General features: G+C 37.6%; 1 protein-coding gene across 4 annotated transcripts in view; it reads right to left on the minus strand.

Annotated features, from left to right (window-relative positions):
• Positions 1–19,989, minus strand: part of FER (FER tyrosine kinase) — a 164,031-nt gene that overhangs the window by 92,532 nt on the left and 51,510 nt on the right. For all 4 annotated transcript variants that reach the window (XM_066181840.1, XM_066181842.1, XM_066181843.1 and 1 more), the window contains exon 10: positions 17,247–17,436. In XM_066181840.1, coding sequence (XP_066037937.1) covers positions 17,247–17,436 — 190 coding nt within the window. The remainder of the gene's footprint in view (positions 1–17,246; positions 17,437–19,989) is intronic.

Genomic DNA, 19,989 nt, shown 5'->3' on the forward strand with positions numbered 1-19,989 from the left:
TTTCCTTCCATATTTTTCAGCTGTTTTCTGAATCTATATAACCTATTTCAACACCCTACTCGAGCAACCAGTTGCACAATTTTATTACACGTTTTTGAAGAACGTGTTTGTGTGCTTGTTTTGAGTGATTTGCCTACTGTGGTTATTTGGTGAGCCCTACTTCTTGCTTCTGCAAAGACAGGGAACAGTCATTATTCTTTATTCACTACCCCCATGTAACCCCACACCCAAAACACTAAACATATCTTTATCACATTCCCCTTCATTGCACTTCTCAAGTCTGTAAAGCCCAATCTACTTATTCGCTAATTCTACAGAAGCTCCTCTACATATCTGAGCATTATTATTTTGTCTTTCTGAATTCTCCTACATTAGTTTTCTAGTTAATGGAACTGAAAATAGAATTGGTTACATGAAGCCAAACCCTTCTGTGGTACATAGCAAAGGATAATTTGCATTAAGAAAAAATGCCAGTTAGACACTGAAAAAAACCCAAAAACCTCACAATGAGGACAGTGATCAAATGCTGAAACAGATTTCCCGGAGGGACTTCCATTGCTGGAGTTGCTAGAGCCTCATCATGCATATGGCATTTTGCAGCCTGATGTAACATTAAAGATAGCCCTGCTCTGAGCAAGAAGCAGGACCAGATGGACCCCCTGAAATCTTTTCCAATTTAAATTATTCTGCAGTCCTATGGTATTTGGGAAGCAGGTGCACATAAATTTAAACAGTGATGTAATGTTTTCTGCTCTCTTCTTTCTTCTTTTCCTGAAAATTTCTGGCATGTTTTTTTGATATTGATTCTAGTGACCTGATATCTTCAGAACATTTAGACCTTATTTAGAGTGGTAACTCAGAAGTCATTATTGGTATATGTGAAACCAGGCAGTGTTACTACAGGCTGGTCAACAGGAATGTAGTAACACAATGCGATGTTAATACCAGAAGTTTTAAAAAGGCTGTTAATAATATGTACAGTTTGTAACAAGTTCAGGAATTTACCCAGCTTACTATCAAACACATTTGTTTTCTTTCAAAATGCCAGTTTTTTCTCTTATGATTACTTTCATGCATTTCATTCCTTATATACCAAATCTTGAAGTTACAACAGAGGCTAGAAAGTAATTTTATTTTTTTTTCCAGGGAAACCGCAGTAAGCATAAGTCTTAAGCAAAAGATTGGTGAAATATTTGGAGACAAAAAACCTGAAAAATCTTTGGCATATTTTACTTAGAAAGGCTCAGATATCAGCAAACATTCTCTGTAAACAGATTCATTTTTGAAAACGAATTATGAATATTACAATATGACTGACCCTTTGCTTTCTTTTTTGAATCCTTATCTATCATAACAGAATGTATGGTTAAGTTGTCTGCTCTGTTTCCTGTTTTAATTAAGACATTCAGAAGGGTAATTTTTCAAGATACATATGAAATATCAGGGAAATGTCACCTTCACCTTTTAAATAATTAGGAAATCTTCCAAACACATGAACACGTATTGCAGGTCTTAATGAAGGCAGAGCACCTCTTAATGGGGGTTAGCAATAATTTTTTGAAAATAATATTTTCCAGAAACACAATCCATTTTAGCTTTTATACACACCTAACAGCTTTTTTATTTCTAAAAACATGATACTTCAATTTCACCAAATTATCAAGAATGTCAACAGTTCTCTAGAGAAAAGATTGCTAAATGTACCTCAACACCTAAGCTGAGGCACTGAGATCTTATATAAAAACTGTTTTTGTGGAAGGAAAAAGTAGCCAGACAAAGGCTTTTGCAATGCAGAGCAGCCCCTGAAAATAAGTATTCCTTCTCTGCTTAATGACTGTATCTCTACACCACTAAATCCTAAAACACCTCCATTCACTGATCACATAATGATGCCAAGCAAATGACACTTGATTTCAATAAAGGCAATTTAACAAACCAATTCAGACTTTTGAAGACTTACAGACATATTTAGAACAAATAAATACTCCTAAAAAATTAAGTTTATTTTACTGTGGAAACATAACAGGGAACATCAAGACCTCCATCCTTTAAAAAACCTTAGGCTGTTCTGTACATTTTCAGATATGAAATGTTTCACTGATTTCAACAGCACTGCTATTAATCAGCAATGCCATTATTAACTGAATGTACAAAAGTAATTAATTCTCAAACCATCATGTTACTTTCAAGTAATAAAAATTTATCAAATTTCAGTCTGTATAGCACTTGCTATATATGAAAGGGAACTACCTTTTCAGGCATGTCCTTCTCTTCCTTGGTTGCCATTGCCACATCACAGTAACATATCTCCAAACGTACCCATAAATTCTCTCTTGCTATAATTCTGTGTCAGCTCATGAAGTTGCAATGGGAGAACATAAAACAGACTGCACTGAGTGCTCATAGTTGTACTGCAGTACCAATGTTCACAAAAGCAAGAAGACCAACATCTCACATTCACTGGCAGCTTATAATTCAAAAAACCAATGGCATGAGAAAAACCACTGGTATGATGAACTGGCTGCTGGTGAAAGTCAGCATCTGCCAGGACAACATGCTCAAGATTCAGGCTGTGCTGCTGCTGCTTCAAAAAAATCAAGACTCACAAGTCAAAAAGCAGTGAATAAATGTGCATCCACAAACTATTAAAATGTAAAAATTCTTAGGAGCATTTTTGAATCTAAGAGGCTAATTTTATTCTTTACCTTAACAGCGCATGCACTCAGCTGAAATAGTTTCAGGTTTTTATGACCCAAATTCACAGAAAAACAAAGAAATGCAGTAATTCTTAATGCTGCCCCAGAGTTTTAATCAAGATCAACACTACAGTTGCCATTCGAAGTGGTAAAGACTTCAACTTGGAAAACATTTTCAAACTGGTTATATACATCTCTGCACACAAAGACTGGTTTTGCTATCCCCCTTTCAATTTCAAAAAGAAAGAAACAAAACAAAGCAAAACTTGAGCTAGAACAAAGATTCTTGCTAAGGTAATGGAAGAAATGGACTTTTTCTGCACAGACACGTGTTATGCAGCATCACTCTTATTTGGAAAACTGCCTCTCTAATTAACTAGATTGTGACAAAACAGCAACTGAAAACATCAGTATTCCTCCACTAGAGATGGGAATTAGTGTAGAAAATAAATTTTATGTCCTAAAGTTTTCATACGTTCACTTATTCACAATAACAAGTATAAAGGTAGAGAGTGGGTTTTGGCACTAGTTAAAAAATTAGTGTTCTGTAATGGTGCCTCCTGAATGGAATGGTGAAGTCTTAGGTGTACAGTAGTTAGCTTCAGTTTTGAAAAAGTTAACATCAAACTTTTCAAAGTGGTAAATATTACTCAAGGACTAACAGAACTTTATTACAACTACTGGCCTAATAAAAAGAACTAGAATCATCATTATATGGGCTGATAACAAAAAGCCACAGGTGAAGGAATTCTAGGCTACATTTCACAAGAGGCATGCAAAATTTTCCAGTGAAAGTGCCTGAAGAACTAAGCTATGCATACTGTACTCAACACAACGAACTCAGCAGACTAAGCAAATACAAACACAATGTCCAGGACATTTTTATAAGAGGATCCAGGCTGGTAAACATAAAGTATTGCAAAAAAAATCCAAAATACCTCAACTCCTAATGTTCTCTGCAACAGTCTGTAGCTGAAGGAAGGAAATGATGAAGATCACCCACAGCTACCACAAGCATGTTGACGAATTCCTGAAGAGCAGTGTGCATGCCAAAGAATGCCACCTGGAACTGGGAATTGTCTTTCCTAGCCACAAACTTAAAATACGCTTGCCAGAAATCCATATATACTTACACACCCTGCAGACAGAGAAGCACAAAACATTCTCCTTTTCTCATTACAATCTGTGTTGATTATTTTAAAACTCTAAAACCCCAGACAGGAAGCCAGGTCACATTTCAGCAGAGAACAAAACAAAAACTGTTCTCAATCTTTTATTCCAGATCTATGCAGGCAAAGCTTCTCTGGTCTCACTGACTACAGCGGCATCAGTATCTTGACAAAACGTAATCTCATAAAGTAAATATTTTCAGCAGTTTGTAGTGGGGGATTATATGTCAACAAAGAGGAAAATTACAGGTACAAGCAGGTGATTTATTTCTGCCATGGAGGTTAGCTAAAAGATGCTCAAGAAAAGTACAGGGAACACAGAACTACGGTAACAGGTCAGTGGGAAGGACAGTTTGGGGGGCTCTTCTTAGAGATTCTGGAAAAAAAAAATTGCCTGGTCTCTACTCAAGCAAAGGTTCCATCCAAAACACAGTTTTCTAAAGAGGACTGCATGTCTTTAGAGTTCAGCATCTTGTATCCAAAGAAGACATGGGAAGACAAGTGAATCAACTAACTGAATGCTGTACCAATTGCACAAAGGGAAAACTAAAGCCATGGGAGCAAGGACTCTGTGCATCAGCCAGTTAAGCAGCTGATGCTGCTTCCAACTATACCAGCTGGGGGTTAGTCAGTCTAAAATATATCTAAATGCAGTATTTGATAAACACAGCATGAACTGACTATGGCATTTGTTAGTGACTGCACTTACTACAACTGATCAATTACTTTAATTAGAATACACTTACTAACAGAAGGAATGACAATCTTCCAGATACTATTAAATATATTCAAATACTGTTGCATTTGATTGGTTTTCAGCCACAGTTACACTCTGTAATACCTGCTGAAGATAAGTGTCTTACAAAGCCAGTGGTGGAGCCCAGACCTTAGGCATTTAAGTCACAAAAGTCTGGTTCCTGGAAGGGATTAGATGTATTGAAGCAGCTGTACCATGAACAGCTGTTGGGGAAGCAGGGGACAAAAGTCAACATGTAAAGAACAGATAATAGGAACAGCATGACTATATTGCATGACCTTGAAATCCGTAAATCCTCCTACGGTTCACAAGACACCAAAAGACTAAATACACGATAGCTGCAGGATACCAGGCTGCAGCTTCAGCAGAGATCTGTGCCAATTGCCAGTCTACAGAAAACACTATTCTCTAGGGGGATGAGGTGAGGAAACACCAAAATTTTCCCCTAAGTTCAAAGGAAGTTCTTACAGTCTAGAGAAAAAATCCTGTCTTCCCAGCCAACTACCATGTCAATGTACCAGAGGGGCAATGTCTTTATGTTTGTGATCACACAATTCTGACTGGTACAAGGTAATTGTAGAGGTCAATTCTGCCCTCTACAAATTGGCATCTACTAATCAAGATTCCTCTTTTAATTCATTAACTGGCTTGAGCTGACTAACTGACTGGCTCTAATGAAACCACCAAATGCTGTGTCAAGCACCAAGAAATAGCATTATGTGTTCCATGATCAGGCAAAACGCAAAGCCTTTTTTTCTACCAATAAACAGTGTTACTAAATATGGATGGACTGGTGATTGTAACCTTTTTGGAAAATCAAACAGTGAGAAGATGCATTTGTTTTATCACAATAAAACAAAGTTTCATGGAGTTGACCCTGAAGAGCTTCAGTCAGATGGGACATGACAGGTTCTTAGCCAGATGCACATTTATGTTAGATGTGTTAAACAATAAAACTGAACCTTTTATAACTGGAAAGAGCATGCAGTATGCCTAGACTCAAAGTTGATCAGGTGTTTCTGTCTGACAGGTGTTTCGCAGGGTAGTCAGAATATGATGTTAGCTTTTGGTTTTGACAAATACTTGTTTAAGCATGAATCAGCCTGCATGTTAATAGTTAAAATGACAGACCAACTTTGTGACAGCTTGAGCTTAGCTTAAGCATCATACTGAGGTAGGCTTTATAAGTGATCTTCGCAGGGTGGCAAAACAACAAATATCTGCCAATTTAAATAACAGAACAACAAAAATGCAAACCCTCAAAACTGGCAGTGTTCAAGTTCTACTCCAAGTAAAGCCTATGGCCCACTGAACTCATGCATAGATCATGGCTACAAATCACAGAAACAAACAAGACTATTTTGAAAATCTACACATCGTGGAGGACAGAGTCAGTTTGTATGTCTCAGTAATGGTACTAAGTAAAAGATTTCAATCCTATTAAAGCTGAGGTTCATAGATTTTATCTAGCATGATGAGGCAAAACAAATAAGGCAGCACTTCTTCTACAGAAATGCAAAAAGACTTTGAAGTTATTAGTTCAGTCAAGAGTTTCTCTTTTTTTATTTCAATCATTACGTATTGAAAAGGGTCTGAACAGCCAAGCAGTGTTCCCTCAAAGTTCCTAAGTTGTACTTATTTGGCATGCCCAAGCTGCTTGTTGAATCAAAGACCACAGAATTCGATGCATCAACTTCTTAAAAGATATGTTGAAGAAAATAACTGACGAAATACTTCAGTCATGTTGGTTGAAAATCATATTTTCCTCACTATTTATATATTATAAAGTCACAAATCTCATTATTACACAGTTGCTGAGACACTTAATGCCAAGATCAAATTGTACGTACAACTATCCACAAAACCAGTGTTAATTTACATGTTACAGATAAAAATCCCTACGGACTGAACAGATCAAATAGACAAAAGCAGCAGCACCTGAAGCAGACCAAAACCTTCCAATACAGCCACAGCTTTGGCTATTCCTACAAAACAGCCTGAGATGAAAACAGCCCCATTTTTGTCAAAAAGCTACTTCACTGGCCCATACTAAAATTACTCTAAAACAAACCATTACTTCATTAATGGTAGTTATGTCACATATTACTGTGGTCTGGAACTTGAACCATCACTAAGTAAGCACAACCACACTGTAACAGGATCCAATTAGGTAGGAAATGTTTACAATTCCCACTTGCAGGTTTGTTTTCCCCCCACTTCCTACAAAGAAAACAGTAACTCCCCTTTATGCTAAATAGCCAACAAATTAACATAAGAAAACTGAATTTATATCAGCTACACTGAACTTTGATTTTCCTTGAGGATAGGGGTTTCTCTTGCAGACTAACAAAATACAAGAGTATCTAAAAGGTTTTTTTGTTGTTTTTGTTGTTGTTGTTGTTGTTTTAACCCAGAAATTACTTCTTCAACTTTTCTGGTTTTATAAACCATAAGTTACTTTTGGGGTTTTTTGTTTCATTGTTTCTAGCTCAGAAGTTACTTTTAACCGTAATTATTTTTAGAACTATCCAAATATACATCCCCTCACTTACAAGTCACACAAAAATCTCCATCCCCTTTCAGTACAATCACCTATAGCCAGCTCAGTCACATCAGTTCCTTCTGTACTGCAACATTCATTGCATTACACTAAATTCAGTATAAACAATCACCATGTTCAACTGCTCTAGAGAGCAGTTAGCATAGAAGAAAAAAAATTCAGATTAACATGATACAGAAACTGTCAAACATCTCATTTTCACCTCCTCCAATCCCAAACCAATATATCTGTGTTTCCATTTTTCTCTCCCCTACCAACAGCTCATTGTTTACATTTTTACAGCAATTGCTGAGTAAATGCTACAGAGGTTTCCAGAGTTAAGATAATTTCAGTTAGATATTGTGAAAGTCCTCATTGTTACAGAGTTCTGGCAAAACTAGGTAAATTTAATCTAAAGAGGAATGACAGATGTCTGTATTACATATAAAGCCAAATATTAAGTGATTTTATTTTATCTTAGTATTCAGAGCCAAGATCTAAAAATAAAACAAGTAATTCTTAGGCACATCAGAAACAAATTTTTGCATCTAAAGCTCAGGTGTATCACTTCTGTGCTCTATTTTTCTTATAATACCCTTTATGCTTTGATTTAGCACTCAGTTTACCACAGTGGCAACATGTGTTGATAAAGTCAGAGCCACAGTCTCACAGAAATACTGTCTCATGAAATCATACTGACAACTGCTGTCTCCAGCCCCTCATTCTAGATGAGTCCTACATGAGTATGTTGTCAGTTTCTCCAAACCTATGTTTGGTCCTATGTCCTGGACAGATTTTGGACCCACATGATAGACTTGTCCTCAGCACTGTCCCTGACCTCTTTTCATTCTGCTCCTGATAGGACTCCTAGGCACACTCTGAACCTGACTAAACGCTCTGCTGCCTCTGGAGCTGCCAATGTCTGGCTCTGCCACTCTATCCTGTATTTGGTTTCTCTCTTCTTTCCCCTGCTTTTACTAATCTGTACTCTAGCTTCTGGACACCACCAACTCCTGCTTTTTTCAGAAACTTGACAAAAAGACCAGACTTTAAAAATTATTCCACTTGCAGAAAGATTTTGCAGTAACTTCCAGAAAACAAACCTGCTTTTGGTCCACAAAATTGGACCAAAAATTTTGGTGCCCTAAAAGTAAAGACCTTCAATCGTTTCCCAAGAAAGACAAATTTCCACACATCTTGGCTGTGATACTCCAAGCTTTCTTTCTTCTCTAGGATGAGGACATCAGTTTCAGAAACTCCTGGACATTATCTTCATGCTGTCCTATTATCTTCGTGCAAATGTCACTGCCTTTCTTGCATTACCCTAACACAACAGCTAAATAAAAATTAAGTTTTTGATGACCTGTTTTTGTACCTCCCTAAAAAGAAATTGAGATAAGTAAGCCCGGAATTTTTTGACAATGTTACAGTGACTATCTCACACAGAACTTTCATTTTCCCTGCCATTAAAGACTATTTTGAACAAAGAACCTCAGTGCCTGTTGAAAAGGGGGCTTCACTTGTTCGAATATCCAGTGCTCCTTATGGCCTAGGTTATCCAAGACAACTACATGGGACTGGCAGACTTGAGTCACAGCTTCATGCCACAGGCAGGATACCTTAGGCAATCTAAAAATGGGGATTAGTGCTGATGTTCAGGCACCTGGATCCCAAACTGACCAGAAATATTTTGCATCTATCTGACTACTAGATGATAAAAGAAAAAAAAAGGATTATCTGAAACATGCTATTTCACTTACCCCACTGTTAAAAATCACCAACAGTAAAAAACACAAAATAAAAAGGAGAACAAAAAAATAGGTCTGTAACTTAAAGACAGTGGTCTGAAAATTGGATTGCCATTCTGGTTTCTCAAGCCTGTAGCAGTCAAGAACTTTCCCACATGGCAGAAAAAAACACAGAAGCTAAGCATAAAATCATACACTTCAATCTGGCAAAAAAACTACCGGTGACACTACATAAAACCCATAAATCTAAATTCCAATAATTATTTTATAGCAGATTTTAGGACTTCTAGAAGCATAATTGCCTTTAAGGATAATGGTATTTTTAATCAGCCACTTTAAAAGGAAGAGAGAAGAGTGGAGTAGTGACTTAAAGCAGCCAAATTCTATGACATTACTTCCTGTGCATTGCCTAGAGGCTATGAGAAGTTAGCATCACTATGGTCCCATCACTATGAAAAAGATGCAAGAAGGCATTGATGATGATTCTGGCAAAGAATTACTACTTTTCTCTCAGCACACAGAGAAACATATGCCAGATACCATATGAATGTTTTCTGTCTATGAGGAAAGCTTCTGACTGAAATAACAAATCCCCAGTTGGTATGAGGTTCCATAACACTGCTATGGTGACGCCTGCTTCCTCAAGGAAGAAATGAAAGCTCTTGAAACATTTTTGGCAGTTCAAGAGAGTTCTATGTAGTTATCTCAAGTGCTTGTAACTCTCTGTCATACAGAGAGGGTAAACTAATTATGCACTTCAAGTATTCTAAGAGTTCTGTTTCTGTGAATGATCCACCTCCCTCAATTCCTCAAAAATTTGGCTTATATTTCTAGTTTTGCTTTTCCCCAAGACCAGGTTATTTCTCAACACTTTTTTGACAGATAATATGCTAACCTTAAGAAATACTTAAGTTCTGAGCCTTAGTGTGCGAACTTAGTCCAATCAGTTATTTCAGAAGCTTCTAGACATGTTCAGTGGCAAGAATCATGATGGCTCCACTGACCTCTCATCCTGTAAATTTTGGACCAGTCAGTGGGACAAAGTATGACTGGTTTTACCTGTCTATCACCTTCATATCTCCTTTTGTATTGTTCTTCCTCTGATATATGTCCATCAGGCACTTGGGATTTACAAAAAGAAGAAACAGAAGCTAGAACATATTCATTATGAGAGAAAGATGAACAGAATTCATCCTCTCCACACTTTTTAAAAGCATATGACATTTGGGGCACTTTTAATCCATGTCAAATTCTGGCTATAAGCCAGAAACACAGGGCCAAGCCAGCAAGCTTGGAAAATGGCCAAAGACAAAACTGAACTTCAGCTGTCCAGGCAACCACCAAACAAAACTGTTTATTTCTAGGTATTCTATGAATAAATAGGCAAAATTTCTACAGCTTGACTACACTGGCAGTTTCCTTAGCAGAGACTAAAACAAAATAAAGAATAAGGATACCAATGCTGCACAGACTAACTCTGGCCCTGGGTCTACCAACATGAAAGTTAAAATCTTGTAATAAAGCAGTGGAAGTGTACAAGATTAATAAATGTAGAAACCAAATTACTGTGAAGGGCTCCCCTACCATGCTCTAATACAATCTTACTTTTATATAAATTTCATGAGGCTCAAACCAGTAGAGAATTACTTACATGGACAGATAAGGGAGATGTTTGTTGATGCATTACAGAGCATAAGAACGTGTCTATTTTTCTGAATCAGTAAGAAAAATGACAAATTTATCTCTACTGTTATGCTTTCTGCTATTACTGCAATGGCCTGTCACAGAAGGCAATCATCTCCTTGCATTTATTTTAAAATAAAGAATCTGCATAGTCTGAGACAGCCGAAGAATAGGAACCTCAAGAGTGTGGTAGTTCTCCCAGCAGATTATGTCTCAGGACCTTGTGATTCAACATCTAAAATGTATTCAATGAAGCATATTTAATCAAACAGCAAACTCCCGCAAAGCCTCTTTCATACCTATGTAACTGACAGTAAAAAAATCAATTTATTAAATTTGATTAAACTTGTCAATTACTATTTTAGTGAGAGTTCTGAACACATTCGCTTCAAATCCAAACCTGCAGAAGACTACACTGGCTATTGGTTTGTTGATCATACTACTCAGAGCCCCAAGTCTTTGATTCTAGAAAGCAAGAATGGAAAGATAAAACATTCAGATTAGGTAGAATAATTTACAAACAAATAAAGTAGCACTTTAGCTCATGTATTTAGTATTTTTTTCCTTCCGTAATGACTGAGAACTAATTTTTTAATTCCCACAACCCTCACTAAAAGTTGGCTTATCTTACTACTAAAGCAATCACTAAGGATAACATCTCTGAAGCCTTTTTAAAAGGAATAACAACAAAAGAGATTAGATACCAGGTGAACTTCTGTGGGTTTTTTTCAAGTAATTAAGCTACAACAGATAAAACCATTTTCTGCTGTGTACAGTTTTAATCCTGCAACTCTACTGGCACAAGGCATTACAACGTCCCAACGGCTGCACCGTGGCGTTTCGCTTGCTTCTGCCCTGTGTCTCTCTCACGAGTTCATGCTAACAGCTTTGGCTTATTCAGTCATAACTAGTCTTCTGGCACTGAGCTCCACCTGCTGACAAGTCTCTCAAGTGTTACAGAGCTTGCCCACCAGGTCTCAGTTTTGTCAGCCAGCTCCAGGAAAATGCTGCAGTATTCAAAATAAATCCATGTGACGGACTTCTACAGTGAGGACAGCATGTCATTTCAAACACATATTCTTAAAAGTAATGGGTTTATATCTTCATAATTTTTTTTTACCATGTAAGGGGAAAGGAGAAAACATATTAAAGTGGCACGACTTTTCACTATATGATTGCTAAACAAAATTATTTACTATATTATATTAAAGCACTCCCTGAAGGCTTCTTATTCTGTAACAATTTCCAAGGCAATACTGATGCTGTAAGTTTAAAGCTTTACCATGAAAAGCAAATCATCAAACTGTATGTAATTACCTGAGTAAATGGTTAGCTGGCACTGCAGTATTCAAAAGTTAATGAGGTATTTATTTCTAATCTAATCATCAGACATATAAAGGTTTCGTTGCTGTTGATTTTTTCATTTTAATTACCATGGACTACAGCCATGCTTTGCTGATCATACTAACAGCAAAAACATACTTTATGTACTTTAAGACAAACAACAGGCCACACATCCACTGAACACCTAAATGTGGAAAAGTTAGCTCAAGTAGCTTGCAGTTGAATTTTATAAAGCGACATAATACATAACACTTCGGATACTACTACATTTTTGTCAAAATATATCTGTTTAAAAGGAATAACCAGCTTTTTTCTAGTGTCTCCATACCTCAGGTACAGAATAAAATGTGAATTATGAATCTCCCATTAACATAGTGAATAGCATAAATAACTGGGGGCTCAAACCCAATATTTTAAACTTGTAGTACTGTCAGCATTATAATTATCTCTGTCTTGCATGGATAAGTCAGTAGAAAAGTATCACTGCTAGTAAAAAAAAATGTTTCATTTTTCCATATACAATGACAAAATAGTTAAATACAATGTTCAGAAATAACAAAAAATACGTTTTTGTTTTACTCCGTGTTAGGATAACCTGATTGAAAAAGGAGAATCATTCTCCTTTTTTTCCCAAAGTGAGTACATGCCTACAAATGCACAGCAAACATACTTCAAAAAATATATTGACTAAAGCAAACCATATTGAAGACACTAACAGAATATGAAATTTCCTATAGTTAATAGAGGCAAAAAAGAACAAGAAAACTAAGTTAAAACACTCACGTAACATTACACTGTCTATAAAAACATCCCTAACAGCATATCAGAATTTCACTCGTTAGTATTCTATTATACAGTTACCTAATGTAAGAGAAGGAAAACAAAACAATTTACAAACTATTCCACCATGAAATTGGCTCTATTTATATGATATAAATACTTAGGAGATATGAAAGAAAATTGCTTTGCATATCCTCTTTTAAATTTTAAATTACAAAAAAAAAAATACGTGTGGCTTGAGGACACAAAAATTTGCTTCCTATGGATGCTGACAACACAAGCAAACTATAATTTTCTAATTCTCAGGAAAAAAATTTGCAAAACAAGTGTTTACAATTAATTTCTGAAGAGGAATATATAACCACATTCAAGTGTATCAGAGAATACAGAATATCAGAAGTGTATCAGTTCATTTAGATGAACTGCTCCCAGAAAAAGTGGAGAAACATTAATGAACTTATAGCTGAAGAAAGAGTCATCCTCTTGAACAATACCAGGATGAGCAATCAGCAGCAAGAACATTCAGTTTCTGATATTTTACAACCCTATACTTCTATGGAGTTTTACTGAAAAAAAAAAATCCTATTTTAAAAATCAGCAGGATGTTTATTTACAGAAACAACCCATCAGAGTATTATTTATTCATCTTGAGATATAGTCAAGACTGCCAGGTCAGGGCAATGCCAGACATGAGCACAGACTGGGAAAAAGAACACATCAAGAGCAGTCCTTCAGAGAAGGACTCGGGGGTGCTGGTAGACAAAAAGCTGAACTTGAGCTGACACTGTGCACTTGGCAGCCCAAAGGGTCAACCACTCCTGGGCTACACCCAAAGCACAATGAGCAGCAGGATGATGGAGGTGGCTCACTCCCTCTACTCTGCCCCTGTGAGATCCCACCTTGAAAACTGCACCCAGATCTTGTGTCTTCAACACAGGAGATGGAACAAGTCCAGAGGAAAGCCACTAAATTGATCACAGGGCTGGATCATCCCTCCTATGACAAGAGGCTGAGACAGGAGTTGCTCAGCCTGGAGAAGAGAAGGAAGACCTCTGAAGCAGGGAACCCCTTAAAATATATGGGAAACTGGACTGGAGCAACACAGGTCCAAACCAATGTGATTTACATACATTCTCCGTTTACTCTATCTAAAATGGCAGCTTATATACACTTAGAAATAGTTTACAGTTACAAGTATTTTCTCATTGGTACACAGCATAGGGAAAAATGCAAACAAACATTGTTTATCTTATTCTTAAGGTGGCTAAAGTATTCACACTACAACTATACCTACTAATACCTAGAAAACCCATTGTCCCACGTTAACACCTTAACATAATTTTAACTGCACCACAGGCTTGAGAGGCCAGAGTCTGGGGCCCAGTCTGGGGTAGCTCAAATCTCAATCTAAATATAAATCATGTCTTCTCTCTCTCTTTAAGAACTTCTGCTACAGACCTCCAGGAAGATCTCACTGAAACCCTTAAGTACTTAAAGGAAACTCATAAAAAAGATGGAGGCTGACTCTTCACACTGGCAGATAGTGATATGATAAGGGGAAAAAAAGCATCTAAAAGCGGAGAGGTTCCAGCACCTGAGCAGTCTTGCTTTGCCAGGAACACAGCTCAGGCACGAGCTGTGAGAGAGGAGACAGCCCCAGTACTGGCAGTGACCACCCAACAGCACCTTAATCCTCTCTGCTCCACTGCAGGGTGGCAACAGTGGTCCGTTCACGTGCAGAAACAACAGGCCTGACTACTTCTGGCTCACTGGAGCAATCAGCTGAGAAAGAGGCTGTGTGAGAGAAAAACGCCCTGGAGTCTGCAATACCTCTCAGCACTTCTATTGTGTGCTGCAGAAGCACTGAGCAAACGGCCCAGGTGTACAGCTTATCCAACATCACAGGCATCAAATAATTTAACAATCACCTCAAGCCCCTTCTTAGAAAGCAAGGTCAATACAAACACCATCAGGCACATTTAGCTCCTGTCCTTTTTCAAGTCCAAAAGCTGGTGAAGTTTTTTACTGAGGAGCAGGAGCTCCTGCAGGTCCTAAAGGAAGAAACACCATGAACAGCAGGATGTACATGATCCAGTGCAGGCTGCAGTGGATCATGAACATTTCCTTCTGGGTCAGTTTCCTTCTGGTCAACATTTCCTTCTTGATCCCAAGACAGCCTCAGTACCAATGCCCAGTATGTAAATGCTCTATCCTATACATGTAAATGTTGAACTTGACTTAGCTGCGGAAATAGAGTTGCCTGCTTTCACAGTTAACCCTGTTTTCAGTCCCATTCATTCTCCTGTACAAGACAAGAACTTCCACATCTGGTACCTGCAAAATAAGTGTGCATGTCCAAGTGTAGCTTAACCCTTCTGGCAAGCTTTGCCTTGAAGATGCAAGGGAAGTGGAAATTCTGCACAATTTATTCTTCAGATGAAACTTAACACATCACACTTCATGACAGGTCTTCTCTGCAAGGTAGCTTGAATGGTTTGCATTAGTTTCGTAACAGGTGGAGGCACTCTGAACCCTGAGATAACATAGGTCAGATGGAACTACATAAACTAGAGCAAGCTACTTGAAGTAGGAAATCCATGTTAAAAATGCATGTTAACATTATCCCTGACATACAAATGCATCCCTGATTTATTTTCTCAAGTTGCCTTATCAGTAATTTTTACTTACTGCTTTAAAAAATAAAACAACAGAAACCCACATTATCCTGTTCCTCAGCTTACACAACATCACTTAGTATGTTAAATATTTCTGCCTCCTTTAGTACCAACTTCCTGTTCCCGTTTTACCTTCTCCCTGAGAAGCTGATCAGACTACCTCTCATCATTAGACCCCTTTCTAATTGGTCTCATGGCTTTTGTCTGCAACCTTGCATTGGGTTAAAGTGGCAAGATTTTGTAAAGGGGTGCATCATGCTATAGTGGCAGGTGTTGAAAGGGATTGGAACTAGGCAATCTTGGAAGACCCTTCTTGTTCAACACAAACCATCCTACGACTACATGTTTCCCCTTCCCTTGCCCTCCTGCAGAAGCCACCGTGCCCTGGGCACAGAACCAGCCACCCTGTGCCATCTGCCCTAGGGCACTGCAGGCCCATCAGTGGCTGCACTGGAGGTGATGCGCCCTCACTCCTTGCAGGTGACACTGGAGCTGACACGGCGCTGGCACTGATTGATCTGCTGTGTCTTTGTCCTGTTGGCCCTGTGTAGGTCTGCGCTCAGCACACAGGATTATTTTCTCCCACTCACTGAAACAGAGGTTTAGACACCAGAAAGCAGATTTCAGTACTCTTGAGCCGAAGGGGAAAAGTACCATTCTTATGACTGGACTCATCATCTCAACTAACCCTAGCAGACACTAATCACTAGCACTACTACAGGATATGGTATTAAATAACTAACAAGATAGCCTGCCCCAAAGATTCCGAGCCTCCTAATCTTTTGCAATCATTATGCTGATTCTTCTTTTCTCTTTCTTCATCTTTTTGTACTTTTTAAACTCCTTCTAGGTCAGGACAAACATACAAGCTCTCTAAAATAATGTTTTGTACCAGTGTAAATGACAACCACCTCATACTGCCTTGTAAATATTGAACAGCAGAGGAACCAAGAGAATACTGACAAACAAGTATAACTGTAGAATGGGAATCAAAAAATTCCATAAATATACAGAGGAAGAAAAAAGATTTCCTCTCAGAAACAACCATTTAATTATCATTACACAAAGCTATTGCCCCATGGGCCAAAAAGAATGTCAGGCTAAACCTCAAAGAAAAAAGTCACAAATATCTCCTACATGTCAAAACTAATGCATAAAGGCAAACACTACTGTTTGTCCCTTTGGTAAATAGGTACTGTTTTGTTTGTATGCGGCCTACAAACTCTGCACATAGCTGCATACAACTGAGAAAAGGAAGTCACACATAATTTTAGCAAAGTAAGGTACTTATTTAAACTATATGAGGTCTCATCAGAATAAAAAGAAATCCTTTTAATTATTAAGAGCATGTAAACATTTAAAAATAAGTTGCAAAGAAACCAATGTTCATTTCTTTTTAATAAAAGAGTAATTACAGTACATAAAATTAGTTTTTCAATTACATAACACGTGCAGCAATTCCAAGAATTTTTGCTGTTAATTTTCTATCTACATCTGTAATTTTTTTTTCTTCAACACAGCCAAAGAAATTACCAATAGCTACTCAGTCACATTTACTAAATCTATGCAAGGGTTAAGATTTTCTTTATAAAACAGTGTAATGAAGATCTAAGCATCAAGTGTAGAGAAGACTAATTAAAGTCCCCAGACAGAGATTGTTATGAGTTACTGAGTTACTGCATGTACAAAAGAAAAAATATCACACAACTGAACTTCTTGTCCAAACAAGTCTCCAAAAATCCAAAGTGAAGTCCATTCACTTTAAATCACATCAGTGTATATCTTAATTCTCTGATCCTGGGTCTGAAGTACAATGGCAGGGCTGCACGATTCAGTAAACAGATGTAAAACTTACCATAGAAGTCACTGATCTGGCATCTTCTTCATAATTCACTACAGGTGGTGGCTCTTTCCCATCATTCTCCTGAACCTTTTGTTCCAGTAGTTCTTTCTGGGCTGCAAATTTTGCCTCAGAGCATCTTAACTGCTGGACTGTTTGCTTAAGTTCTTCAAGCGCTTGCTTTTGGCTCAGCAAGAGTACAATACTGCAAAGAAAAATAACAATTTAAAAATGTACATGACTCAAAATAGTTTATTTGCTTCATAAAAGCTGCAGGGCAAAAGCATGACAATTCCTCAAGATAATCATTTATTCAAAGGTGAAGCAATTCTAGAAAATTTTCAAAGCAACAAGATAATGCAAGTAAACACTCATTCTCTCTATTACAAAAATCATGTTTAATAAATATAAGTGAAACTCCTCTTTCCATCCACTTTTAACTGAATTTATAAACACTGGGTTCCCCCTCCCATAGAGAATAAGTAAATTTTAGATAATGATTTCAAGTGATGAGAAATTCACTCCAATCAGTGTAGCTGTTGCAGTAATAATTTGAAATATTAAACTCACCTCACATCCAATACAAATTCACATAGCATCATGTAAGAGATATCTGATTTTTCCTCTGCACCATAAGTATTTCTGGATTGCATTATAACTGTCTTACGAAGCTAGAGAAATTCATCTTTATGAGGAGCTAAAAGCAACTTTTCATCTTCTGCTTCTTTTTGTACTTCCCCTCTGAATACCGGTCATACTTGTGAATACTCAAGACAGTCATGATAAAATCACATCGAAGGACATGCACTTAGAGCCTCTGCAGGTACCCAGAAGACTCTATTATCCCAAAGAACTGCTAAAACCAAAGACTGGCAGAAGCCGCCTAAGAGACAGAATCACCCACAGTATAATACAGACACCCTTAAAAGAACTGAACCAGAGCTCAGTGACTAAAGGAGATGCAGAGTTCTCACAGTCTACAAGAACAGATGAAGGAGGTAAATGGACCAGAACCATGAAGAATGAGGACAACATGAAAAAAAAATCATAGTATTCTGTCGCTCTGTGTCTTCAGCCTAATCCCTCGAAGACAAGCCCTCCTGTAAGCCCTACCCTTGAAGAAAAAAAGGCAGGCAAAAGTTGTTCATTTAGGGACTGATCCTTCAGAAAGTGATGCTCAGCTAAACGAGTATTCAAACGAATTTCGAAGTAAGAGGGGAACTGCCTGTCACAAAATCCTCTTTGGCAGGAAAATACACAAATCATATCCATATAGGTGAGCATTATATCAAGTCAATAATGAGCAAAACTCCACACCATTAGCAAAATGATTGCTCATTCAAAATGTAAGTGTGAGGTAGCAGACACAACTCTCAAATCTGAAACTGAGATTTGGCATGAGCTTGCATGTGTTTGAAAGCATTAGAGAAGCAAATGAACAATTATCCTGAAGATAATGTGTTTTCATCTGGTCTCCTTTATGAGAGAAAAAGGACATCACCATGTGAAAATAACAGGCTTCAAGCATCAGCAAGGCTTTGGTGAATACACACTGGCTGGAGGGGCACCCCCAAACACAGAGTGGTTTCAACCGATCAGGACACAGAGATAACAAGACATAGTCTGCTAGTGAAAAGTCACTCACAAGCTATTCTCTTTCTGAATTGTGGCAAAATGGATTACAATCTGATTTGGTTCCCCAAATTCAACTTTCAGTGCTTGCCACTCCAGTCATGAATGAGGGATTAGAATCCATAAAATTATTTGCCTGTGGCTTGCATGAATGCAAACTTTGAAGTCCTTGTTGCAAGTAATAGGTACTACCAACTTCACAGACTGAGATCTTGTGTGAAGGATCCCTGCAGACCAGGGGAACATATGAGCAAGTGGGAAAAAGGTGAACTAAATCAAAACACAATATTCAATATGCTATCCTGTTGGAAGGGCAGATGATATGCTAGACATACACATATATAAATAAAATACAATTAAAACATTTTCTGTGTTGAAGGTAATACCATCATTTGAAGATGGAAAGGGATATTAGTGCCAGGATAAAAGTACCAAGACACTGCCATAATGTATGACCTTATGCAGTCATAAATAAACCCAATGCCAGAGTTGGACAAGATATTCTGGGGACAGTAACTATATGCTGAAACATTCCTATCGCTCTGCACTGCAGCTAAAAGGTGAAAAGGGAGTTTGTTGGAGGTAGGCATGACCAATGACAAATCAGAACAAGGATGATTTCAGGGAAGCCTCCACTGTACAACTAGATATCTAAGTCAGATTCCCTAGCTTCTAATAAGACAAACAGATACTGGAGCAATTTGAACTGAAATCGCCTTCTCAACACCACAAACATCTGCAACAGGATCAGTCAGAGAAGCCTTCACACAGTAAGTAATACAGCCATGGTCTAAACTATTTTCAGGGAGTGATAACTGGTAACAAACCAATACTGAGGGGGAAAAAAACAAAGAACACCCCATCAAACTCAACTTATTCAAATATAGTTTATCCTTTAAGCAGCATACGGTAAAGAAGACAGGTTAAGAGCCAAAACTGGAAAACACACTGTGAGTGCATGTGAACTTCACCCAAGAAAGGACATGAAATATCTAATCAAAACACTAATATCAGATACATAAAGTTTTGGATGAGAATTAAATACTATACAATGTTTCATGTGACAAGGTTCTGGCAGCAAAGATCATCAAAACTTCTTCACTGAATGAACGATTACCTGAAGGAC

The sequence above is a fragment of the Chamaea fasciata genome, unplaced genomic scaffold (assembly GCF_029207755.1).
Source record: "Chamaea fasciata isolate MVZ Bird 193981 ecotype frontalis unplaced genomic scaffold, bChaFas1.0.hap1 SCAF_4, whole genome shotgun sequence".
Classification (NCBI taxonomy): domain Eukaryota; kingdom Metazoa; phylum Chordata; class Aves; order Passeriformes; family Sylviidae; genus Chamaea; species Chamaea fasciata.